Source organism: Mesoplodon densirostris, chromosome 4 (assembly GCF_025265405.1).
Source record: "Mesoplodon densirostris isolate mMesDen1 chromosome 4, mMesDen1 primary haplotype, whole genome shotgun sequence".
NCBI lineage: Eukaryota > Metazoa > Chordata > Mammalia > Artiodactyla > Ziphiidae > Mesoplodon > Mesoplodon densirostris.
In genome coordinates, this window is record NC_082664.1 from 131,182,917 (window position 1) to 131,210,737 (window position 27,821).

The window sequence follows — 27,821 nt, forward strand, 5'->3', positions numbered from 1 at the left end:
AACCTGAATGAAGTTTTTGGCCAACCCTATATATATATATATATATATATATATATATATATATATATGTATATATTCTTTTCTAGATTCTTTTCCATTATAGGTTTTACAAGATATTGGGTACAGTTCCCTGTGCTAGACAGTAGGTCCTTGTTGTTTACCTATTTTATATACGGTAGTGGGTATATGTTAATCCCAAACTCCTAATTTATCTCTTCACCCCTCAAATCAATTTTTAAATACTGCCTAATTTACTACTCTGAGAGAGGACACACTAGAGGGTCAGAGAAGATATTTGTTTTAACTTTAACTCAGCATTTAAACTTAGTTGCCAATGGAACCCTACCCTTTTTTTGGAAACACAGTAAATATCTCTTCTCCCAAGCTTCCTTGATACTGGGTCCTGCTTTCCAGTCTTTATTCCCTCTCCTGCCTCCAGGGTCATCCTCATTTAACGTTTTTTCTTCAAGACCGCAGCCTCAAACACAATTTTCTAAATCGACCACAAGGTGGCTCTGCTTGTCTTACAAAAACTTCTGCTGGGCAGGGCCTTAACACAGGAAGGGTTTAAGTCTGTGCTACACAGGGTAGTCAGGACTTGGGAAACCTGGGGTGTTACCTGTGTGCACGGGTTAAGTTAGAACTATTGTCTTCTGATCCAGATGGGGCAAGTTTTCAGAAGAAGTTTGTACGAACTGGAGTTTTCTGGTTGTCCCTTCCAAGTTTCTGGTTTGAGGGTACATTTCCATGGAGTTCATGAATGGGACGCTTTTCTTCCAGGTCAGTGACGAGCAGAGCACCTGAAATCTGGGAAGAGACTTTTCCTGCCAAGCCACTGTTTTCAACTAAGCATATTTTCATTTGCTTTTAGGTCTTTGAGAACAAAGCCATGTTGAAACAGGAAGATGTTGGCACTGAGCTCTTTTGCATCCTAACCTCCATCCAGCTTAACCCTCAGTGCTGAGGAATTCATTTTAATTAGCAGCAGCAGGAGCAATTCAATGGTGCTTCTGTCCTGATTGCGTCGTTTCCGAAGAATTGCTTTTTGCAGGTGTATGCCTTTTTAATGAACGGGAAAAATAATTATTGTCCTTAAGGCCAAGAAAGGGATATTTCTCACTGAGTTGAAAGAGCTTATAAGGTAAGCTGTGCTGTGGGTGGACAAGAAGTGTTAGTGATTTCCACGGGCTGGCAGTATCCTTGTGGTCACCAATTCTAAGAACATCTGTGTCCATAGATGTTACCTTCAGGTATCTTTAGGAAAAAACTCTTTATATCAGCTTGTTCTCAGTTACCCACTCTGTTCTTTTTTAAGTCCTTGCTCACTTCAGGTTTTCATTCATTCACTCATTCACTCATTCATGCAAAAGATTTAGGGCTTCCCTGGTGGCGCAGTGGTTGAGAGTCCGCCTGCCGATGCGGGGGACACGGGTTCATGCCCCGGTCCGGGAAGATCCCACATGCCGTGGAGCGGCTGGGCCCGTGAGCCATGGCCGCTGAGCCTGCGCGTCCGGAGCCTGTGCTCCGCAACGGGAGAGGCCACGACAGTGAGAGGCCTGCGTACCGCAAAAAAAACACAAAAAACAAAAAACTGAAGGAGCAAATAGCCTATTACCAGCTAGTCTATTCCTAGAGATGTACTCTAGAAAACCTTTGCACAGTGACTAAGAAGACCTGTATACCAGTGCTCATACCAGCAGTGGAAAAACTGGAAATAATCCAAGCGTCCATCAGCAAGAGAAGGAAGTATGTTTACACAATGGAATGCTATACATCAGTGAAAATAAGTGAACTAGAGCTATACATGCACACATAAATGAATCTTACAAACAGTGTAGAGTGAGGAAGAGCAAATTGCGAAAGAATAATTACAGTATTATCATTTTTATAAACATCAAAAATAGAAAATGAACAATAATTTTTAGGGAGATATATGTGTATATGTAGTAAAACTAATATTTAAAGAGAGAGGGAGGGGGGGAGAGAGAGAAGAGGCGTGAGAACAATAATATGTTTACTATATTATGCTTTGAGTTTTTTTCAGATATAAAATGTAACATATATTTTAAAAAACCTAAAAAAGAAAAATTGAAGAAAATGTGAATGGAGTGTAGATACCGTGGACAGAGAACAAAAATAAGCATTCAACAGGAATGTTGCTTTTGGTCAACGTTAAAGTAGTTAGTGATGGGAAGGAGAATGGAATGCTTAAAACTTTGGTTGTTATTCACAGAGAAAAGACAAATAAATCAGTGACCAACTAGGATCAAGCATTTGGCTGGGGATCAAGACTAGAGCAGTTCATTTTCTAGACAGCCCATAAGGAAGTATAAGCTGCTACACATTAATTACTGTGTTCATCAATTTCATGTCATATCAAGTACTTGATTTAATATGAAGGTATCATAATTAATCACTTCCATAACATAAATGTACCTACATGGTTGAAATTTTTTTTTTTTGCGGTACACGGGCCTTTCACCGCCGCGACCCCTGCCGTTGCGGAGCACAGGCTCCAGACGCGCAGGCTCAGCGGCCCAGCCGCTCCGTGGCATGTGGGATCCTCCCGGACCGGGGCACGAACTCGTGTCCCCTGCATCGGCAGGCGGACTCTCAACCACTGCGCCACCAGGGAAGCCCTACATGGTTGAAATTTTAAAAGACTATTTATTTGACTTAAGGAGATTCAAATAACATTAATGACACTGTACATAACTTGGATTAAGCAATACTTAAGACAAGCACCACAGGAAAGAATATACTAACCTCCTTAGAGTGGAAATTAAAAGTTAATACTACAACAAGGTCCTACTGTATAGCACAGGGAACTATATGCAATATCCTGTAATAACCCATAATGGAAAAGAATCGGAAAAAGAATAAAGAATATATATATATATATATAAAATATAGGGACTTCCCTGGTGGTCCAGTGGTTAAGGCTCCACACTCCCAACGCAGTGGGCCCGGGTTCGATCCCTGTTAAGGGAACTAGATCCCACATGCCACTACTAAAAGAAAGATCCTGTATGCCACAATGAAGATCCTGCATGCCACAACTAAACCCGGCCCAGATGAATAAATAAATAAATAAATATTTTAAAAAAGAATATATATATACATATATCTGAATCACTTTGCTGTACTCCTGAAACTAACACAACATTGTAAAACAACTATTTTTCAATTGAAAAAAAATATTATCCCCAGCCTTCCCACTACAGCTTCTTTAACTGCTTGCTTCCACACCTTGTTCTTCTCATCCTGGGGGCATAGGTATTGGTATGTGTCAATTTGTGACCTCACTCAGGGTTCTTTACTTAGCTAAGTGCACTTCTTTTCCATCTTCACCGTGTCAGGCTCTAGCTGACAATAAATTCCCTGAGTCTTTATTATGTAAATCACCTCAAGTCCTGTTTTGGAACAAGGTATGGTATAAACAAAGAGAATCAGTACACTTCCTGAGAGGACAAAGATTCTGTCTACAAACAGTACAGCACTACTGTGCATAACCAGTAATTTCCTGCTTATGACAATTGCGTGCTTTAATCATTTAGGTGCTGGTATAATCACTAAGGTGTACAGTTTCAATTCAAGGCCTTGCGACAAGGGTCTCTTTTTCTTTTATCTAACCACCTAGAGAGGAGATGGAGTCAGGAGAAGTAGCTTTGAGGCAGGCACTGTGGGGAAGTGGTTATAAGCACACAAAATAATGAGCCAGATGGATATGGGTTTGAGTCCCAGCTCTGCTCTCACTGGATGGGAGACTTTGGACAAGTTGTTTATTCTCTGAGCTTCACTTTCTACATCTCTGCCTTCTTTAGGGAGTTGTTTAGAGATTAAATAAGACCCCAGTATATAGTGAGGGATCAGTAAACATTATTAATGGTGTAGTTTCTTTAAAATAACGGTTTCAGAGCTTGAATACAAACGAGATGATAGTGAACCTTTTGTGGTCATAAGGCACAAAATAATGAAACAACTGGTGTGATCAGAGTTTCCACTGAGGGGGTTGTTTTTCACTTTTTCCTATTGTGATTTAAGAATCAGGGGGGACACCAGGCCTCTGACCGGTTATAGCCTGCAGCTATGGGTTTAGATGAATGAATGACTGGAGTGTATCCCTGCGTAAGTAAGTTAAGTTCCCTGTATCTTATTTCTCTTCTGTAGAATATTGATCCATGGAAAACGAATAGTTTTGGAAAACCCTCTGCATAGAGATTGCGTTTATAGCCCTGCTTATGGTCTTCCGTGAACATGGATGTGGTGGTAGCACAGTTTCTCAAATCCCACGTCCTGCTTCCAGTGGATTGACTCACTGCTGAAATGTTTGTGTGTTCATGTCACGAAGGCCCTTTTCACTGAGGTCTCGTTGGAAGTGGGCTGGCACATGAGCAGGATGTAATGCTAGTTGCTCTGCTTCAGAGAAGACCATTGGCCCACGGATTTGCAGACCGGCCTGCAGAAGCAATAGGAAAGGATCCAGTCCGAGACGCCCTGGGGACTCCTCCAGTTGCAGGTGTGGCTGCAGCGGGTCTGGTTGCTGCTCCCTGGCTGCATAGGGATTCATGCTTGCCGTATCAGAAAGCACACAATAGAGGGCAGCAGTGATCAACTTAAAAAGAAAGTATTACTTATTAATCCGTGGAAAACACTCACTCTCCTTACCTTTAAATATTTGGAAATTATGGTACTTATTCCAAAGCAGAGATAATGGAAAATACTTAGCACACTGAGTTGCTTTAAGAATTAACATTCTGGGTGTCAAGTGCAATACAAACCATGCACACATGCCCTGACACACAGTGAACTCAGTGAATGATATTGCACTGAGTGGACGGATGGAGGGAGGAAGGCAGGAAAGAGAGAAGGAAGGAAGAAATTAGCAAAAAGCTAGGACTTACAATACATGGGCTGTGACTCATAATTTGAACGATCTTAGACAAGTCTCTTAACCTGAGCCTCAGCTTCTTATATCATAAACAGAAGCAATGTCCACTGCACTGGTCTGTTGTGAGAAAGACATTGAATAAAGCAGTTAGACAGATATGTGGTTAAAAGCACATGACAGTCATAAAACCTGGATTGTAGATCAGGCTGAATTCAACACAGTATAATTCATGAAATATTTACTGAGCAATTATTTGCCCGGCACTGTATCTCCAGGTGCTGAAACTGGTGGAGTTGAATAAGACAGCCAGGCTTGTCCCTTAGAGAGGTCTGCTTTGGGATGGAGGCAGACCCAGGTTCTGGATCACAGCACTTCTATTTATTCTACATGTATTCATAGTAGGTCCGCCAGACTCCTCTTCGGTTGCGTTACTGCAGTCCTTGCCCTCAAGAAACTCACAGTCTAGTAGGGGAGACAAACCTGTAAACCCAAAATTCCAGAGCAGCCTGCTAAATGCAGCAATGGTGGTCCATAGAATGTGTATGAAGGGAATGAGAAGCGGCTGAGAACTGTAGTGGGGGAGTTGAGTAAATGTTCTGAAGGGGATGATGTCTGGCTGAACTAAAAAAAAGGAGTTCCTATAGAGAAAAAAGAGCAGAGGAGGGCATTTCAGATAACAGGAAGCATCACATACAAAGCCAAATAGACAGGAAATTGCTAGTTCCAGCTTCTGCCATTTACTAGCTCTATTGAACTTTTACGGAATTTCCTCAAGTCCCACTGGACTTAAGTATTCTCATCTTGGAAAATGAAGGTTGGGGGCGGGGGTGGGGAGAGGGGCCACCTGAGCTTTCTGTGAAGTGCTTTCTAGCTGGATACCTCCATGCTGGAGCAGAGAGAAAGGGGTAGCTTTGGAAATACCAAGTGTCATTTTTAGGGTGTGAGCTGGAAACCCCACCTTTTGTAACCATCAAGATGATAGGCAGAGCCTGTAGTCATTCAGAAATTTTTGCATACATTAATTCACCCACTCCACCAATATATATGGCACTGACTGAGCCAGGCCCTATACTATTAAGAAGACCACTGTCTAGCCGAGGGGGACAGATGCATAAATAAGTACACGAGTACCATGGGAACTATATGTGTCTACATACTGCAGGTTCGTGGGGGGCACTAAAACAGAAGGCGCTAGTGCGTGTAGGTCACCTCCGGGCGGGCGGGGGGGGCAGGATTTAGCTCCCAGCAAAAGGGGAAATTCTTGTTTCCGTATCCAGGTGCACCTTCTCCAAGAAACCTCCAACATTTTCAGCCGCCGATTCTCCTTTGGCAGGCCGACGAGGCAGCCTCCCTCCACCGGCAACCTTTCACGGGCGATTCCCTGCACGCACAGCGGATGCAGGTCCCAGGGCTGAGCAGAGAGTGCCGGCTCTCGCCACAGCTTCGCTCCCACGAGAGCCCCTGCGACAGGGACCGGCGCTGGCGAGAAGGGGCGGCCGGGAGGGCGGGCCGTCCAGCGACTCCAAGGGTTGGGCTCCGGGCCAGCTGGGCGGGGCTCAGCCTCCGATATAAGTGAGGAGCGCCCGTTTCGCGGCTACAGTGCAGAAGCTGGCGTGCCTTCCTGGACCGCAAGGAGACGGCCACTGAACTTGCAACTCAGGAACCAGAGGGACTGAAGAAGAGGCAAAGGTCCGATTTCTACTTCTTCGTTTATTTAGTAACAATGAACGGAAGGCGGGTGGCTTTGTGGGCGCTTGAGAGCTCGGCCCGAACTGGCAGGGGGTCGTAGGCGCATTGGCACTCCCAGAGGGCTCCGGGGAGGGTCCAGGCACTCGCGAGAGGCCCCGGGAGTCCAAACTTAGCAGCTTCTCTCCCTCGCAGGAGCGCTTCTCCCACCCCCACTCCCAGCCCCAGCCTCGGAAGATGCGGCTCCTCGGGAAACTCCGCGCCTCGGCCGCGGGCCGCGCGGCTCTGGAGCCTGCCTTCTCCAATGTGCTCACCCCGGACCGCATCCCCGAGTTCTGCATCCCACCGCGGCTGCCCGCGCCCTGCGCGCCCGTGTCCTCGCCCCAGGCCGCCGCCCTACCCCGGCGGTGCGCTGCAGAGCCGCACCTTTGGCCTCGAGGAGCCTACGACGGCGCGGGGCACACGGACTGGGACCCACGCTCGCAGGCCGCGCTCTCGCTGCCGCACCTGCCCCGGGCGCGCACCGCCTACGGCTTCTGCGCGCTACTCGAGAGCCCGCACACCCGCCGCAAGGAGTCGCTCTTCCTCGGGGGCTCGGGCACCGCCCCGCTCCTTCCCGCGCCCCGCCCCCGGGCCCGCACCTACGGCGGCGGCGGAGACACCCCCCTCGCGCCCCCGGGAAGAGTCCCTGCTGCGCCTCCCGCGGCCCCCGGCGGCCCCCGCCCGACCCCGGTTGCGCTCGCCCCGCGCCCCCACGGCCGCCGCCTCCTGCGCGCTCCCGAGGGGCTGTTGCGCCGCGCGCTGCGGGCCGGGAGGAGCCGAGGCCTGGCCCTCGCCCGCTCCGTCTCCAGCGGGGACGGGGATGACGACGACGACGACGGGCGCCGCGCCGGCTCCTGGTCCCCGGCCCGGGCCCCCGCCACGTCCCCTCCGCCGCCCCCCGACCCTCGGCCCGAGCGCCTGGAGGCCGAGGGCACCGTGACTCTGGACCGCGCCGGCGGCGCCTTGCGCCTGGCCGTCGAGTACAGTCGGGACAGCGGGCGCCTCCGCGTCCGGCTGCTCCGCGCCGAGGGCCCGGCCGGAGGGGCCGCCGAGCCCCGCGCCCCCGTCGGCTGCCGCGTCAGCTTCGTCCTGCAGCCGCCGGGCCAGACGCTCCGGCCGCGGGGCGCCGTGGTCCGGCGGAGCCGCCGGGCGGTCTTGGAGCAGGACTTGTGCTTGGACGGGCTCTCGGAGGACGAGGTGCGCCACCTGGCCGTGCGCGTCAAGGCTGAGAACCGGGGCCGCGGGCTGGAGCGGGGCCGCCTGCTGGGCCAGGGCGAGCTGCTGCTGGGCCCCCTCCTGCCCCTCTGAGAGCGCGCCCTGCCCCTGAGGCCTCTCGGACACTGCCAGCCGCTTTGTACCAAATAAATGTTATTTATTTATTTTTCTAATCATGTTCTCGCTTTGTTGCCGTTTTAGTTCTTAGGTATCTGCTTTTGTCATCGTTTATTGGTAGGGAAGGATAAAATAACAACGCCCTCCTCTATTCAAAACACTCAATCCTTTTTTCCAGACCATTTTTTACATAAAAAGGTTGTGTCTGAAAGAGAGAAGAAAGAAGTACACCCCGTCTGCGTTGTTTTCCCATTCCTGATTTATATCAATGCCAAACGGCTTATGGGTTTACAAAAATGTCATTGCTTCAGAATCATGCCCAACGCTAAGATGCGTATAGACAGCTTTCCATCCATATTTGATGTGGTGTGGATTCGTATCCTCATTTGTGCACACGCACATCAGGGTGGGAACCTTCCTGTAACACGGATACCTTGATGGGAAAATAATTCCTTTCCCATGAAGAAAGAACAAGATTCTTTTGAAAGTGAAGTCTTCAAAAATTGCGGAGGAAAAAGAAAACGAAGTGAAGGATCTTCCAATGGATTGTATGTGGGGAGTATATTCCTGGCCTCTCCCTCTACCTTCTCCAGAAGGAGCCCTGGGAAATCTTGCTATTTCAGAGGGAAATCATTCCTATCTCTGTAAACAAGGTGATATTTTTTGTGGCTTTATTTCTACCCAGCTATGTATATGTACATAGTAATTAATGACTTAGCAATAGGATTTCCCAGATGAGTTGAAACGTAAACTGTCAGTTTTTTGAACACGGGGCTATGAGAGAGTGTTTCTTAATCCAACTTATTTTCATTTGTTGATTCAACAAATAGACCTGAGTCCACTGGAAACTGATTATACCCAAGGGGGTATGCCCTTTATTAGAGGCATCTATGATGTGGTGGAGAGCGCAAGGAGGGTGGGGGGAGATGGATTCCAACCTTTTATCTGCCACTTGTCACTTGTCTGAACCATGGCAAATCAGTTCATCTCCCTGAACCTCATTTCCTATATCAGTGAAAAGGGGGGTATTAATACCCACCTCACCCGGTTTTATGAAGATATGCCTTAATACCCCAAAAACCCTTAAATACATGTGAAATATGCTAGCGTCCCTGAAAAGGCTTGAACTGGGCTAGTGAGCAGGTGCTCAATAATGTTCCAGAAAATGAACTCCTTCACTTATTCTCCTTCCTTTCCAATTGTTTCTCCCTGGTCTTGGGGGCTAACAGAATGGATGGCTACCTGAGACTGAGGACTTCCGGTGGCCCGGAGTGGGATTACAGACCCTCCAGGATCTCTGTGGCGAATTTCCCCAGAAGCAGTAGTTTGCACTCATGCTACTTCAAAAAGCCCTTCAGCATTGTTATTACCAGAATGAAGTTCTGGGTACAAATTTGGTCAGAGTAAATACATAAAAATCCTGGATTTTAAACATAATTTCAAAGTGGACAAATTAACCCTTAGAAATCATCTAATCAAACGACTTCTGAAAGTGAGAAAGTACCACAGAAGTGACTGGTCCGAAGCCACATATCTAGTGACTAGCTGGGCTCAGACAAGAACGAGGTTGTCCTGACTTCTCCAGAGGACTGACCTACCCTTTGTTTTTTCATTCAATAATTAGTTGTTGAGTTCTTCCATTGTGACAAGCATAGTACGAAGGCCTGGGGATAAAGCTATGAATAAGGCAGACAACATTCCTGTTCCCCCCAGGACTTAACTTTTGTGAGGGTAGCCAAACAATAGCCAAGTTTTGTTATTACAGATTGAGGTGACTATAATGAAGACAATAAACTAAAGAAGGTGCTAGAGATTCTGTGGGCTAGGGAGGTGGCCAGTAGGATGTTCTCAGAGACAGAGTGGTCAGGAAAGGTCTCTCTAAGACCTGAGGAAGGAATCATCCACACCAGGAAATTAATCTATCCAAATAACCACTTAATGTGTCCCTATGACCTATCGATGCATCCAAACCAGAATTCTTGATTTTCCCCTCCCAAATCCCTTCCTCCCCTAGGCTTCCTTATTTCAATAAATGGCACCATCATTCTTTCTTTCACTCAAACAAAAAACCTGCAGTCATCTTTAACTTTTCTCTCTCACACTCCACTTTCCACAGATGTAAATGTTACCTCCTTATCACATCCTCCCCTGGCCATCCTATTTTTAAAAAGCATCATTGTCACTGGCACTGCTTTATTCTTCTCCCTATCACTTATCACTACTGGACATTATATTACACACTTATTGTTGTTTTTGGTTTGTTTTCTCTTCCACTAGAATATATGCTTTATAAAGGCAGGGATTTGTTTGTTTATTTATTGCTCTATTTCCAGTGCCTAGAACAGAGTCTGGCATATAGTAGATATTCAATAAGTATTGATATAGTGTTGAATGAATATAGGAAGAGATGGAGTAAGTAGAGGAGAGTAAAGGACCTAGGACAAAGCCTTGAGACAGTCCAACATTTAGAAATTTAATAGAGGAGGAAAAGTCAGTCTAGGGGACAGAGAAGCAGCAGCCAGTGAGGTAGGGGAGAGGCCAGGGTAGTGTGGAGTCCTGGAAGCCAAGATAGGACCATATTCCAAGAAAGAGGGGATGTTCAATTCATTTATATCCTGCTGGAAAGTCTAGATAAATGAAAACAGAGAAATGCCCATTGGCTTTGGGAATGTGAATGTCAGTGATGAACTTGACAGGAACAGGTCTAGGAGAAGAGTGAGGTCAGGAATCAGACTAGAATGGGTTAAAACATGAGTGGGAGGTGAGAGAGTTCAAAGTTTTGGTAGAGGGAAGGAGAGAAAAAGGGCTGTAGCGGGAAGAGAATACAGAGTCAAAGGATAATCATTTTGTTTTAATATGAAAGAATCCAACACGTTTGGAATATCCAGAATGGAGGGAGACATTGATAATAAAGCGAAAGAAAATCAGCAATAATTATAGGAGCACAGTCTTTGGAAAAGCAAGAGAGGGTCCAGAACACAAGTGAGTAGACGCAGGATAAAGAACCCACATTCCTGATGCATATCTTTTTTCCATCGCTCCATCTATGCATCATTCCATTCTGGGATGGCTCACACTTGTAGTCCTAGGATGTCCTCCCCCTACAGTTTCTCATCAGAGACCAGGCTGGAGAGAAGACCTTGCTTCTACAAACATTCCCGTAAGACCGAGAAAGAATTTCCCTGGAAAATCCCAGCGAACTTCTCCATGTATTTTATTAGCGCAAATTGCATCTGTAGCTGAGTGTGAGGTCAGTGTCTGCTGAGGCCCATGCTTCTTCCTGTTAGGAAGTAAGATGGGAAATGATGTGGAGTCTGATGCCGGAAAGACATAGCTTCAAATCTTGGCTCTGCTGCCCACTAATTGTATGACTTGGGGCAAATGTTTAACTTCTTTGAACCGAGGTTTTGTCTTTTCTAAAATATCGGGTGTGAAGATGGCCAGGGTTAAATACGAGAATTGCATTTAGTCCCAGCAAGCTTCATATTAACAGGGGAGGTGCCCTTCTGTTTTCAACTATGATGTGAACACCCTTCTTTAGTGCATGCAGATGAATATCATTTTGCCGAATGGCTTTATGCTCACCTGTGGTTCTAGTCTTAAGTCTGTACAAAGGGCAGGCTACTGAGAACTTGTCTGGGTGGCTGCACTAAATGACACAAACACAAATTGCATCTTTCCTTTCCACTGGTTATGCCCTTCAGACTCCATCTGCCGTGTTCCTGAGAGGGGAACTACAGCTCAGCTGATGTGTGCTTCTAAAATCCAGCCATTACCATGAGGAGGTTTTCATCATCTGTGAACATGAAGGCCTCGATAAAGATCCCTGAGTGATCACAGTAGTGTTTGTGCTGACGGGGAAAATCCATACTTTACTTGGCAGAAAGAATAGGATTTATTTTGCAGATTGATAACCACTCGATGTAAAAAGGAACCAGTGTCTCCTGTCTTCACCTGTCTGTCAGGAGACGGTGACTAATTTGTCAGCACCGTCCTCACATCACTCAGGACCCTTGTCTGTTCCTCCTCCCGGTCCCCGGGCTGGAGCCACCCTACCTTCGCCTCTTAGTCTGCTCTACACTGCCTCTTCCCCATCATCAAATTTTTAATTTTTATTTTGAAATAATGTCACATTTACAGAACAGTTGCAAAAACAGTACTAAGAATTCCTCTTAGTCTGCTCTACACTGCCTCTTCCCCATCATCAAATTTTTAATTTTTATTTTGAAATAATGTCACATTTACAGAACAGCTGCAAAAACAGTACTAAGAATTCCCATATACCCTTCACTCAGATTCTCCAAGTGTTAACATTCTCCATATTTTTTATTATCTATCTATATCTATATATTTATATATCTACGTATCCATCTGTCTATCTTTTTTTTTTTTTCATGAAGGATTTGGGAATAAGTTCCAGATCTGTGCCCTTTTCCCCTAAAAGCTATTGTAAGGGCATAATATGCTGAGAGCTAAGCGCTGAGGAGGCTCCCATACAGCCCCTCTGTGTACAGAACCCACGTTCTTTCCTGAGAACCTCTGACACCTGGACCAACGCACCAGTGACAGTGCTTACAGTTCATGTTGGTAAAACTTTATTTCTTGCTTTTAAGATGAAAATATAAACAAGTGTATTGATATCTTCCTCCCTGCAATGGATTATCATGCCCCTAGGGCAGGGGTCCCCAACCCCTGGGCCACAGATGGATACCAACCTGCCTGTTAGGAACCGGGCCTCACGGCAGGAGGTGAGTGGCGGGCGAGCGAGCGAAGCTTCATCTGCCGCTCCCCATCGCTCTCATTACCGCCTGAACCATCCCCGATGTCCCCCCACCCCCCCACCCCGGTCTGTGGAAATATAGTCTTCCAGGAAACCAGTCCCTGGTGCCAAAAAGATTGGGGACCGCTGCCCTAGGGTGCATAGAATACATTTTGAAGACCAGTACTCTAGATTTTCAATTATCAAGGAGACCAAGTACTGTCATTAGGGAGATAAATCTATTCCTTGAAAGAAATGAATTTGATCTTTAATAGAGAAATTGAAGAATTCGAATATGAGCAGATGAATTCCTAGAGAATGAGCAGATACTTAGTGTAAATGTTGGCCCTTTTTGAGGCTGCTAAACATGGTAATTGTATGAGACCTTGTACTTGTGACTTGTCTGACAAGTGGTCCCTGGCCATTCTCTTCTTTTTTTTTTTTTTTTTTTTTTGTGGTACGCAGGTCTCACTGCCGTGGCCCCTCCCGTTGCGGAGCACAGGCTCCGGACGCGCAGGCTCAGCGGCCATGGCTCACGGGCCCAGCCGCTCTGCGGCATGTGGGATCTTCCCAGACCAGGGCACGGACCCGTGTCCCCTGCATCGGCAGGTGGACTCTCAACCACTGCGCCACCAGGGAAGCCCCATTCTCTTCTAATGAGCACTCTGTCCTTTATTTGAATCAGTAATGGATATTTACTGGTCTTGATCACCTGGTAAGTAATTACTCCTTGTAGCAGCAACATCTTGATTTTCTTAAGTGGAATCACTCTATCAATTCGCTCAGTTGATACGTTTCAGATGATAGTGATTCCGTATCATTTCAGGGACGGGTCTAACTCAGGCCTGGCCAATGAGGATATTTCATACTCTTGGCCACAGTGATTGGTTCAAGGATGTAATTGTGATCCAGTGAAATTCACGTTCGGTTCAGTGAGATTCAGACCCGGTAGTTGTATTGAGAAAGAGACAAACTTTTCTGCTGAATTTGAACCTGACGGGTGCAGTCCTGAAGCTCTTGTTTGCTATCTTGCCAGGACATGGAACCCAAGGAACCAAAGCCAACATGGAGAAGAGCGGAGTGATAAATGGACTCAGTGTCCCAGCGACATCACTTGCATTCTGAAGCTAACTGTGACTGTAGTCGGGTTACCCTAATCTCTTTTCAGTTTGAGCTGGGTTTGAATTGGACTTTCTGTTACTGAATCAAAAAAGAGCCTTGGGCTTCCCTGGTGGTGCAGTGGTTGAGAGTCCGCCTGCTGATACAGGGGACACGGGTTCGTGCCCTGGTCCGGGAAGATCCCACATGCCGCGGAGCAGCTGGGCCCGTGAGCCATGGCCGCTGACCCCGCGCGTCCGGAGCCTGTGCTCCGCAACGGGAGAGGCCACAGCAGTGAGAGGCCCGGGTACCGCGAAAAAAAAAAAAAAAGAGCCTTGATTGGAGCCTTCACGAGAACCTGAGCTCACTTTATTTCCTGTCTCCTACCCATTGTGGACGGCACTCGTATCCTTGATTTCTAACCCAGGAAGTCAGCAATGGAGTGCGGTGAAGGATAGAGCAAGACTCAAGGGTGGGGTAAGTATGTATATTTCATGCATTGATTAGTCACTAAAAAAAAGGTCTAGAAGCTTAAAGATTTGTTTTGTGGGCCAGGTCAAAACATGCCCACATCAAGATGGCTGTCAAAATAGCAAATACTTTACAGGTAAGACTGCACCTGGCAGCAGATTACCTGAATTGCATGCATCACATCTTGTAGGAAACAGGTCTCTGAAAGGATAATCTTGGAAAATTCGACTTGCAAAGTGACAAAAACCTGAGAGGTGCTGTTTTGAGTTATGAAAACATTTTGTATGAATAATAATAATAATTTTCTGAATATCACTTTCTAGTCTGTAAAGTGCTTTCACAGAATTTATTCCTTTTGATCTGAACAGCAACCCTTTAAGTCAGGTATAGGTGCTATTATTATTATTGCTATTTGCCCTATTTTACAGATAAAGAATTGTAATAAATTACTCCTGCAGACCCAGTGAGTAAGTGAGAGAGCCAGGAATCAGTCCCAGGTCATCTTATTATTACTACCGTGTTGCAGTGGAATTGTAAGTTCCTTGAATCAGGGTCCACTTCTTATACATCTTTATATGTTCCTACCAACACCCCCCAACCCAGCTGTATGTGCAGGAGGTAAGCCTGCAATGAGTACCGATGAAATGTTTCAGTGCTGGGCATTTGGTGACTAAATCAAAGAAGGCTAGAATAGAGAAAGATCACATGGAGCTTCAGATAAACAACAAAACTACCCAAAAAAACAAACCCCACCCCCCCACCAAAAAAAACAGACTTGATATGCTTGGTTAATAATACAGGGGAGAGCTTCCCTGGTGGCGCAGTGGTTGAGAGTCCACCTGTCCATTCAGCGGACATGGGTTCGTGCCCCGGTCGGGGAAGATCCCGCATGCCGCAGAGCGGCTGGGCCTGTGAGCCATGGCCGCTGAGCCTGCACGTCTGGAGCCTGTGCTCCGCAATGGGAGAGGCCACAACAGTGAGAGGCCTGCGTACCGCACAAAAAATAAATAAATAAACAGGGGGAAAAAGAAAGAGAATTAAAGTTCATATTTTAACTTTGGTTTTGAGTTACTGAATACATTAATAAATATATCACTGGATTATATGCTTACATAATTTTAGCAGTTCACATAGAGCCTTTGGCTACAGTGTAGTTCAGATTAAAAAAATAACGGCTCAAGGACTTCCCTGGTTGCGCAGTGGTTAAGAATCCACCTGCCAATGCAGGGCACACAGGTTCGATCCCTGGTCCGGGAAGATCCCACATGCCGCGGAACAACTAAGCCCGTGTTCCACAAGTACTGAGCCTGCGCTCTAGAGCCCGCGTGCTACAACTACTGAGCCTGCGTGCTGAGAGCCCATGCTCTGCCACAAGAGAAGCCACCGCAATGAGAAGCCGGCACACCACAACGAAGAGTAGTCCCCACTCGCCGCAACTAGAGAAAGCCCGTGCACAGCAACAAAGACCCAATGCAGCCAAAAATAAACAAATAAATTTATTTAAAAAAAATAATGGCTCAGAGATATTGATCATAGGGTACAACTTTCAGTTATAAGATGAATAAATTCTGCAATCCTAATGTACAGCATGGTGACTGTAATTAACAGTAATATATTACACACTAGAAATTTGGGAAGAGAGTAGATCTCAAGTGGTTTCACCACACACACACACAATAACTGTGGGAGGTGATAGGTATGCTAATTAGTTTGATTGTGGTAATTATTGCACAATGCATACATGCATCAAAACATCACCTTAGGGGGCTTCCCTGGTGGCGCAGTGGTTGAGAGTCCACCTGCCGATGCAGGGGACACGGGTTCGTGCCCTGGTCCGGGAAGATCCCACATGCTGTGGAGCGGCTGGGCCCGTGAGCCATGGCCGCTGAGCCTGCGCGTCCGGAGCCTGTGCTCCGCAACGGGAGAGGCCACAACAGTGAGAGGCCCGCGTACCGCAAAAAAACAAAAACAAAAACAAAAAAACCCCCATCACCTTATAGGGAACTCCCTGGCGGTCTAGTGGTTAGGACTTTGGGCTTTCAGTGCTGGGGCCCAGGTTCGATCACTGGTCAGGGAACTAAGATCCCGCCTGCCACACGGTGAGGCCAAATTAAAAAAAAAAAAGAAATCACCGTATATACCTTAGATATATACAATTCTTATTTGTCAAAAATTAAATTAATTAAAATACTTTAAAAATTAATGGCTCAAAGAGACTGATTTGTATCTGAAGGGCTGCTTGCTTGATTCAATTATATATCTATGTTAGATTATATATTTTTTTCTTCCAGGGTCAAACTGGAGTCATTCTGGATTTATTCCGTGGTCACTCTAGAATCCTCAGGGAGTCTTTCTGGGCCAACCCAACACTGCAGTGAGCAGTGCTCTGAGCTGCTCCACGGAGACAGTGAATCAGGAGAAAAGTCAGTCTTTGCAGAGATGGACAAAACTTGGTGAGTAATGCATAACATGAATATCACTGCTATTAGGAAAGTGGCATTGTGGTCATGCTGTTCTTTATTCATAATACTTTTTCAAAGCTGAGTTTATAATTAAAAAACAAATCAACTATACGTCCACAAAAAAATAAAATTATTAATAAAAAAACAAAGCACTCCGCTCGATTTTAGAGATGTCTTAGAACCTGAAAGAATGATCTTGAGCAACGTACTTTTAATCTTGCTAAGCTTCAGCTCTACTTACGTTCATAATAGCCTGAAAACTAAGGTGGAAGCAGCCTGGGAGTAACTATGAGCTGTCAGAGGCCTACCTTAGTGCAGGGAAACAGGCAAACCTGGCAACATGGACCTGTGGGCATTTGGCACCTAGTAATAGTAATGATGACGATGTTGTTGATAGCTCACATTGGTTGTGTTTACCAGTAAGGCATCATGTTGAGGACTCTACATGCTGAGATTTATTTAATTCTCACAACAAACTATGAAGTATGGGTGTGAAGAGAAAACTAAGCCTCAGAAATAAAAGCCTAGATTTTCAAGTGAGACAACTGCAGGGCTGGGCCTCCGAGCCAGATTGTACAAGGTAGTGGTTAAGAGCATGGATTTTGGATTTCAACCCTCTCTCTTCTACTTATAAGCCATGTGAGCTTCAGAGGTTTACTTTTTCCCCTGTGCCTCGGTTTCCTCATTTTGAAATAGAGAGGTAATATCACCTACTCTGGAGACTTCTTGGGAGGATTATATCAATTAATATGTAAAGTACTCGCTTATTCAGAGCACCTGTCAGATGGTTCCCTTATACCAGGGCTGAAATGAAAGGACGTCTGCAGACTGAGAGTCCCAGTAGGCCCTCCTTCTTAGCTGCAAGTCTAGAAGCTCAGCTCTGCTGGCTGACTCTGCCCACGGTGGACTTGTGTTTTGGCACCCAGCCCTGTCCTGATGTATCCCCCCATCCTCTGACTCTGGTACCTCTGCTATGGAGATGCTGAGGCTGACTCTGCATATCCTGTCAAGTCCCTGCCCCTGGAGTGATCACCAGGGACTACATGTGTCAATCACGTGGGTGCCTGTTCCTGCCTTTGGGAGAACAGAGTGTGGGGAGAGAACCCCTGTGTGCTCCCCACACCATCTGCATCAGGACCTCAGGCACTGGATGGGGATGGGAAACAATGCCAGGAGAAGAGATGCTGTTACTGGACAAAACCCTGAGCTGGGTGTGGGGCAGATTTTCATCTATGGAGGGGTGTGATGAAGAGATAGAGAACATTTTCCCCTTTGGGGTGTCCTGGGCTGTGCCCTCCTCAAAGCCAGGAGAAAAAAATCAGTGATGAGGGATCTCATGCACTGGGATGATCTAGTTTCTCCCCAGCATCTGAGCAAGGAGGCCTTGGACTCTGTCCCACTTGGCAAAGGCCAAAACTTTTACCTCTGGAAGTGAGGTTCTCTGAGTAGGAGAAAAAGGGCAGTGCTGGGGAATCTCTCAGACTTCCAGAGCAGAACCAACCTTGGCTTCAGAGGGTCAGGCTTCCAGCTTACCTCACTCCCCTCTGCCAGCTAGCAAGGCTGTCCTGAGGTCTTATCAAACTCCCTGGGGATGAAAGCCTTCTGTGGTGGGTACCTTTTGGGGTGGACTGCAAGCTTCCTGGTGAGCCTGCCAGGAGAGGCCCAGCTGTGGCTGGTGCGTGTAGCCCTTACCCAGAGCTGCCTGGGAGCAAAGAAAGACAAGGGAGCAAGGGAGCCGAGGGCAGTAGCAAAGGAGTGGGTGGTGCCAGTGCACAGGGACGTGAAAAGGGGAGGGTTGATGGGCAGAATACAGCAGCCCTGGAGCTGCTGTGTCCTTCTCCAGCTGCCAGAGCATGATCGGAGGAAGGGTGAGAAAGGAAGGAGAGGAAACTGTGATCAGGGGTGGGAAGATCAGGACTCTGTCGAGATGGACAGTTCTTGGCACTGCTTTGAGAGGTTTTGTTTGTTTGTTTGTTTGTTTTGCGGTACGCGGGCCTCTCACTGTTGTGGCCTCCCGTTGCGGAGCACAGGCTCCGGACGCGCAGGCTCAGCGGCCATGGCTCACAGGCCCAGCCGCTCCGCGGCATGTGGGATCCTCCCTGGCCGGGGCACGAACCTGCGTCCCCTGCATCGGCAGGCGGACTCTCAACCACTGTGCCACCAGGGAAGCCCCCTTTGAGAGGTTTTATTTGGGTGGAGGGTCACAGTTTTTAAAAGTAGTATTATTTATCAACTCATTCAGAGTACAAGGCATTGTTCTAGGTGCTTGAAATTTATTCAGATATTTCATGCTCGTTGGCAACCTATTACTGTTCCTGCTTTGCAGATGAGCAGACTGAGTGACAGTGGAATCTAGTAACTTGCCCAAGGTCACACGACTAGGAAGGGGTAGAGCTTGGCTTTGAACCCAGGCCGGCTGGCATGAGAGGTCAAGCTCTTAACCCTAGTTCCTCTCTTTGGAAGACTCCAGACGTGGGCTAGGTCGCCTGCTGCCGGCAGGGACAGTGGTTTGGCAAAGGAGAGAGCATTTGAAAACAAACTTGACCCACCTCCCAACTTTTTTCCAGGCACTAACCTGAAAAAGTAAATCCTGCAGAAATCAAGGCTTAGAGAGAACGTCCTAATGCAATTTACCCTGAGATATTAGTGCTATAACTACACCAGGAATCAAACATATGTCCACACTCCAGAAATTTTTTCTGAAGATGGATATCCTAAGGACTCTTTAAAAGAAATAAAAAGTAGATACATTCTTTGAAAGGGGGACAAATAAAAATAATTAGTAAAATAACTAACGTGCAGAAGAGGAGGCTAAAAAACTTCAAGAGGCGTGAATGGAACATTTGATGTGGATTTGTTTCCATGTACATCATTTGACAGGAAACTCCAAACAGTTTAATCAATTCTGTTCTTTGTGTTTCCATTCACTGTAATGTGGTCATGGTCACAATGTCATTTCTGTTCCAAGGAACAGAAATCCAGAAAGGGAAAGGATCAGGTGAGGAAAAGAGGAGAGGGTGAGGGCAGAGAAGAAGGAGGTTTCCTGACGCCCTGAGCTTACCCTAAAGTGCATTAGTCTGAACTGAGTTTTCCTTTGACAACAGGCCACTGTTGGTTCCTCCTCTTCTAAAGAGGAGAGCATGTTTATGGAAACTTAGAGGTTTATGGAGCACTTCCTCTGAGCTGCCTTCAAGAAACTTATAATCTTATGGAAGAGAAGGCATGTCTACAAGGCAAGACAAAGGGAAAGTCCAACAGGGGCAGAGGCCAAGATGCTGAAGGGCTAATTAGCTCCAAGGCCCCCTCAAGGGCGGGGCTGGTCTATGCTCTTACCTTCTGCTTTCTCCCTCAGGGCTTCCCAAGTGGGAACACAGCACCCAGGACTGGCCCCCATGGAGTTTAACTCAGTTCCCAGGGTACTTTCCTTGCACACAAAGGAAGGGAATACAGGTGGAGAGTTTGATTTTCGTAGAGCTTAATCCAGGACATGGGGAGGCCTGGGCTAGTGAAATAGCCTGGGGTAACCTGCATGTGCCTGGGGGGCTGAGACCAGGGCCAAGACCAAGGATGCAGGGACAGAGGTTGCCATCTTTTTGGGACGCTGACTTCCTGGGGGCTGGAGAGGGCACACTCAGTTTTGGGGTGTGAGGAACAATGGAAGAGGGCATGGTGTGGACAAGGGTTGTGAGGTAAGGCCTGGTGCAGGATCTATGACCACACAAATGTTGCCCTGGGTCAGCTTTCTTATCTCCTCTCCCACCTCCTCAAGATCTGGTCCCAGAAGCTTATATGGGAACTGAATATTTGCAAAATGGATTCTATTTTTACGCCTTCCCGTATTATGCTTCCTAAGATGTTTTACCATTTCTGTTTCATTCTCAGTTGTCAGTGTTTCCACAAACTTCAGCTTTAACAAATTTTATTTCATCCTCTCCTCTCCAAGCCAAACGTCTCCCTAATTCTTCCAGTTCACATGTACACACTCTAAAATATAAAGGCACGGTTTTGTTTAAAGGAACACTCCAAGAATTCCTACTTAGAATTTTGCCTTTCTTTTTATGCATTTCCCTACTATTTGTATGGAGGCAGAGTGATGTCAGACCATCTGAGTCCCATTAAGGCTCATCCACTTAATACCTGAGTGACCTCAGGTAATTTACTTAACTCATATCAGCCTCAGTTTTCTCATTGGCAAAGTGGGGCTACTAATAATAACAATACCCACTTAATTTAGGATTGCACTGAGAATTAGAGATAATACATGCAAAGACCCTGGCATCGTGCCTGGTACATAGCAAGCAGTCAGTAACGGATAACTATGTTATCTCAGAAGAGGTCATTTCTGTACTTTTAATACCTTGGTAGATAATCCACAGCACAATCCTGGGAATTTGTAACTCTTACATCGTGAGAATTGCTCAAAACTTACGGAGCTTTTAGGCATGTCCTGTTTGGGGGGAAGTTTAATATTTCATGGGTTGTTTAGAGGTAAGAATTAAAATAAGCTCTATTTTCACTGTGAAATGAGATCCTGTTTATTGTCTATCTTGACACATTAGAATCTAATTTCCATGAGATCAGGATTTATGTCTTGTCTTGATTATTACTCTATCCCTGGTACCTAGAATAGTCCTTGGCACATAGTAGGCACTCAAAATATTAGCTGAAAGATGCATGTCAGGCGATTTCCAGGAAACTGTTTAGGGGAGCAAGGAGACGTGTCTCTATCTATATATCTATATGGCCTTCCTTTTTCGATCTCTGACAACATCGGTCATCACTTTAAATGTTACTGGATGAATGCCTCATCTTGGGGCCTGCTTGGGAAGACGGCAGAAGCTGATAGAGGAGTGCCAGCCTATGGAATTGGGGAAAGCTCACTATGTGTGAAAAGGCACAAGAAAACACATAGAATTCCCCAGGGCACCCAAAGAGGGGCTCAGCAGTGACTGAGGGCCATCCAGTCCACCCAGAAAGGCCTGGAATTGGAACCAGGAAGAAGCAGAGTGAGTGGGCCCAGTGAGCAGAGGCCATGGTGAGGCATGACCATCTATAGAGAGGTCAGTTCATAAAAACAAGGACCAGCTGAGGACCACGAAGCCACCACTCAGCACAGCCAGCCACCCCTGACAACAATTCTCGGTGCAGATAACTCCCTATTGGAAAGAGGAATGAAGGGTAGAAAAAGGTGGGAAATTTTGAACTGATGGAGTTTAAACTCTGAATTCACCATGTTTAAACATGGAATTGTAGAGTTATCTTCAGCCCAACACACATGTACACGCACTATGCAGGAATCCCACCAGACAAAAAGCTTTCATGGTATCTAAAGTCAAGTGTTTAAAATCATGTGATTTTGAAAATAACAGGAGTAACAAAAGAAAATCTCAAAACACGAGCTTTCTAAAATCCTTGTGAATTGGTTGGGCCTGGCAGGTGTCAGGGTCACAGTTAATTTGATAACTAATTATTTATTGGAAATGCAGCTGCTTTTGGGAATTATAAACTGTTTGAACTTTGGTCTGAGTTGGCAGTTTCTAAAGAAACAGGTGGCTGAGGTGAAAACCTAGGGTTGGGTTACACAAGCCAATGTCTGGCTTTACTCTCTTTTTTTTCAAATTGAAGTATAGTTGATTTACAATATTGTGTTAGTTTCAGGTGCACAGCAAAGTGATTCAGATATCACTTTGTGTTATATATATATAGACACAATATATATATTTGTGTCTATATATATATACATTTTTCCAGATTATTTTCCATTATAGGTTATTACCAAATATTCAATATAGTTCCCTGTGCTGTACAGTAAATCTTTGTTGTTTATCAATTTTATGTATAGTAGTTTGTATTTGCTAAACCCATACTCTTAATTTATCCCTCCCCCATCCCTTTCCCCTTTGGTAACCATGTTTGTTTTTTATGTCTGTGAGTCTGTTTCTGTTTTGTATATAGATTCATTTGCATTATTTTTTAGATTCCATATATAAGTGGTATCATATAATATTTGTCTTTCTCTGACTTACTTCACTTAGTATGATAATCTCTAGGCCCATCCAAGTTGCTGCAAATGGCATTATTTTGTTATTTTTTATGTCTGAGTAGTATTCCATTATATATATGTACCACATCATTTTTATCCATTCATCTGTCAATGGACATTTAGGTTGCTTCCATGTCTTGGCTATTGTAAACAGTGCTGCAATGAACAATGGGGTGCATGTATCCTTTCGAACCATGGTTTTCTCAGGGTATATGCCCAGGAGTGGGATTGTTGCACCCTATGGTAGCTCTATTTTTAGTTTTTTAAGGAACCTCCATACGTTTTCCATAGTGGCTACACCAGTTTAAATTCCCCCCAACAGTGTAGGAGGGTTCCTTTTTCTCTACTCCCTCTCCAACATTTATTATTTTTAGACTTTTGATGATTGGTTTTACTTTCAGTGGAATATTATGACTCTGAGGGCAATGCCCTGCAGCTCTGCAGGTGTTATGATGCTCACATGGGTGACATGAGACCCTTGAGGTTCAATAGCTACTATATCTTATCATTTTGTTGCTCTTGTTTTTCCACAAGAGCCCCACAAAATTCATTGTTCAGCTGTAGATAAAACATGTGGACTGGGAATCTGGGTTGGGGGACACTCAGGAGGCCACAAGGACAAGTGGATGGTATGAATAGGGGCCTGGAAATGGAGGAAACTTCCATGCCTTAGTAGAATGGGAAATACACAAGAAATGAGGGCTGAGTAAGAATTGGGGTGTTCCAAAAGGGGACTGGTTGACACCAACAGTAACCCAGTTATCAAACCTGGGGCTAAACTAGTTGCCAGGAAGACTTGGTGCTGAACTCCACAATGTGTGGCTGGTCTGATTAAATCTTTTTGCATTGGATCAAGATAGGGCCCGGGATCTGGAGGAAGGGTGACCCTGCTGGTGCAGATCCTGCAGCTTTGGCCAGGAAGCAAGCTGTGTCCAAGAGTCTGTACCAGCATCTGCTGCCTTGAATTGCAGTGTAACAATGTGATAAGATGCCCTGCAGGCCTGTGTCCTATCACCCCAGCTAGACTGGAAGGCAGGGACCATGCTGCATACTTCTTTCCATGAAGCCCACCGCTCGTCTTGTCGCTGATGCTCAGTGAATGTGTGCTATGGATTGATGGGTCTTGGTTCCTTCAAGTTACAAAAAAAGATTGAAAAATCACCTTCTAGGTAGTTTGGCTCTGGTTAAAGAAGTTGTTTTCCTGGTTTCCTGCATGGAAAATGATGAGACAATAATCATGGAGCTGGAAGCAGGGTCTAGGAGGCCTCCCTGGGGAGGGGAAGTATGTGAGGCAGCGAGGCTCACAGTCAAGCCAGGGACACTTTGCAGCTGCTCTTAGTGTTTCCTGCCACAGACCCCCATGGGCTGTATTCCTCTGGAAGTTGGATCTACAGCCCCTGCTGGACTTCAGACTCTGCCTCACTTCTCAAGTCTCCAACATTTACAGTCTTGGCACACGTGCCTTTCATTTTAGGTTTTGCTCACCGAATACTTTATGTCCCCTGTCTCCCAGAATCCTCATGCTCAAGGACCCTCCCTTCTCCCCTGAAACTTCTGGGTCCCACCAGTTTGATTGCATAGAACAAGGCCCAGGCGTCCTTGATTCCCCATGATTGTCATTGTAAGGGAGGTCTAAACTCGGGCTTGGCGTGATTCAGAGATAATGGGAGAGAAGGCAAGATTCTCCATCCAGGCCCAGGAAGTCCAAAGAATTTGGTGCTGCCCTCTCCTCGGAAGCCCCTTGAAGGGGCCACAGCCAGAAATTCCAGAGCAGAGTTGGGGAGGTCAAGAGAAGCTGATGGGCCCTGAAGTGCTGGAGGCAGAAGGAATCAGGGAATGGATGTGGGTCTTAGGGAGAGCCTGAGGTCAGACCAAAATCGGGACAAGGGTTGGAATGGAGGGTGGAGTTGGTCAGGTGGGTTGGCTTGATTCAAAGGCAAAGGTGCAAAGAGACACCAAAGCTCTGACAAGATCACGGTTGACTTTTGAAACATTTCTGTCCTCGGAAGGTGGAAAGAAACTATATGAAAGTCCCAGTGGAGAATATTTAGAAATAGTTGAGATTTACACCTGCATCGATTCTTTTACTGTTTGTAGCCTCCATGTTATTGCCATGATAATGCCTAACTATGCCCAGTGTGGCAGTGTGGAAACAGTCCTAGCCAGGTTTTGGGGGGGCCTGGTCTCTTTAACAGAAAGCCACTTATCTTTCTGAGCCTCAGTCTACTTATCTGTAAAATAGGACAATAATAATGCTTTCAGGGGCTTCCCTGGTGGCGCAGTGGTTGAGAGTCCGCCTGCCGATGCAGGGGACACGGGTTCGTGCCCTGGTCTGGGAAGATCCCACGTGCCATGGAGCGGCTAGGCCCATGAGCCATGGCCGATGAGCCTGCGCATCCGGAGCCTGTGCTCCACAATGGGAGAGGCCACAACAGTGAGAGGCCCACATACTGCAAATAAATAAATAAATAAATAAATAATAATGCTTTCAATGTGCTGTCAGAATTGGAGGTAATTAAAGTTATTTCTTAAGAAACCCAAGGGCCAATACCATTGAAAGAGAAACAGTTTTAATTATTTATTACCCCAGCTATGGAAAGATGTGGATTGAGAGGGGCTGTTATGCATGGAGATCATGGACAAAATACTAAAATTTTAAATTTATTTCACATGTTTGGTTTTTCTTTTTTGTGTCAGATACTAGTTGGGGCCTCTGAGGCCAAATTTTAAAAGATAGAGAAGGACATCAATAAAATGTCTGATAGGCCGTGAGCACAGCCCAGTCTCCTGATAAGATATTTACATTTCCACTGGATATTAATGGACATGTGTTTTAACAGAAAAAAAAAAAAAGTGCTTTTCCAGATCTTAATAACAGGCTACTTGAACCGTATTTCTTTTTTTTTTTTTTTGCGGTACGCGGGCCTCTCACTGCTGTGGCCTCTCCCAATGCAGAGCACAGGCTCCGGACGTGCGGGCCCAGCGGCCATGGCTCATGGGCCCAGCCGCTCCACAGCATGTGGGATCCTCCTGGACTGGGGCACAAACCCGTGTCCCCTGCATCGGCAGGCAGACTCCCAACCACTGCACCACCAGGGAAGCCCTGAACCGTATTTCTTAACCAACTGTATTTCTGCTTGCCCAGAGAAACAAGATCTCTGTTCTTGTTGGTTGTTATTGATTTTTTTGCTAACCTTGTTGATAATCCTGTTACAATTTCACCTCTTTTTAGTATTTTGTAAATAGTATCTTTATGGCATATTTTACACTACAAAGGTTTCAAAGAATTCTGATGACATCGTTGTGCAGCCAGTGTTTACAGTGTGGACCTGTATCAAAATGAGGATTTGTGATGGAATACAGGGTTTAGGGGCTTAATCATAAATTGTCAAAATGCAAAAGAGAGTGAAAAAAATTGTCTATTAATTAAAATAAAAATAGTTCTTAAAGAGCTGGTTTAACCCTAATGAGAAAAATTTTTAATGTGACACCAGGGGGAGATCTGGTAAAAACACGAGGAATCCTAGTAAAAATTTGAAGAATTAAGAGAGCAAGAGTGGGAATGATGCCCAGTAGAAAAGCTTACGAAATGGGATCAGAAGTTTCAAGGCCCCCAGCTGTAAATAATATGCCTTTGTCTGTACTGTTTTATCAGAAGTAACTTATTGAAATTATTTTAATCTGAAGGCTGGGCTAACATTTCAGGAAGTTCGAAAACAAAGAGGCGATATCAGCCACAATTCTACCACCTCATCACAACAGTTAGAATCTTTTCATATTTCTTTCCCTCTCTATTTGCTTACAACAAAATTACAGTTGTACACTTCCTACAGTGTTGTACATTTCCACATTTTACAGTCTTCATAATTATAGTTTTCATGGGCATGTTTTGCTTTTTTTGTTTTCTTCACTGTTTTCTTTTCCTTGTCCCACAAACATATTCAGATTTCTTTTTTGTTGTTGTTGAAGTATAGTTGATTTACAATGTTGTGTTAGTTTCTGGTATACAGCAAAGTGATTCAGTTATACATACATATATATATATATATTCTTTTTCATATTCTTTTCCATTATGGTTTATTATAATGGTTTATTAAATATAGTTCCCTGTGCTATCCTCAGATTTGTTCATCATAAAAAGAAAAAAAAAGGTATTCCTTAACTCTTTACTTTAAATAGAAAGATTCAACATACAGTATATTGCCAGGTGAAAAAAAGCAAAGCTCAGGAAAAAAAAATGTGTAAGGAATGCTCCTTGCCCCTTAGAACTAAGACATCCTCTTTGATTATAGCCAGTATTGATTTTTGAGATTCCTCTAGATAGGAAGGGTTATAATTCTACCAACAGCAAAGCTTTTATGCTCTTTTTAGCAATTCTTTGGCAGCTTTCTCTTCCCCCTAGGAATTCCTATGTTTCCTATATTGCTTCTTAATTTAATGAAATATTATTTCTACCTGGGGAGCCAGATCCATAAAGTCACAGCCTCAACTTCCTGATTCAACATCTAGTAGGTACCCATTGTTAAAAGATAAAGTGAGGCATATTAAAACTTTGAAGAGTTTATTTGAGCAAAAGTCTATTCCAATTGGGCAGTGCCAGACCAGAAGTAGTTAGGAACCCTCTACCGACAGGAGCTCAGGGAGAGGATTTTATAGAGAAAAGGCGGAAGCAAAGTAAGGAAATCATTGATCGGCTCTAACTGAAAGCCTCCGTGGCTGTTTGTGATTGGTTGTCCTTAGGTTTCAGTTTTGTAACCTGGAGACGTTCACCCGCGTAGACTTCGGTTTGCTTACATAGGCTGCCGTGGCATTAGAGCCGCCTCAGTCTGATGGTCTCCCAGTTTAATTAGCTTAACACCAGTTAGAGGACCCAAGGGATATAAACCCCTTAGACCTGAGCCCAGAACTTCACCTTACTACGGTACTTCTGTGTACTAAATTGCTTCCAGACTGCAATCATCGCTCTGCCTGAGTCCCTTTAAGCCTCAGAATTACTCTCTACAAACGTCTAAGCCATGACAATACTTTGCATTTAAA

General features: G+C 45.4%; 1 protein-coding gene across 1 annotated transcript; it reads left to right on the forward strand.

Moving 5' to 3' along the window:
• The first annotated feature begins 6,814 nt into the window (after positions 1–6,814).
• On the forward strand, positions 6,815–7,927 carry LOC132487545 (C2 calcium-dependent domain-containing protein 4A-like). Its single transcript, XM_060095264.1, has one exon. The coding sequence runs from the start codon at positions 6,815–6,817 to the stop codon at positions 7,925–7,927; it is 1,113 nt and encodes a 370-aa protein (XP_059951247.1).
• Positions 7,928–27,821: the final 19,894 nt, after the last annotated feature.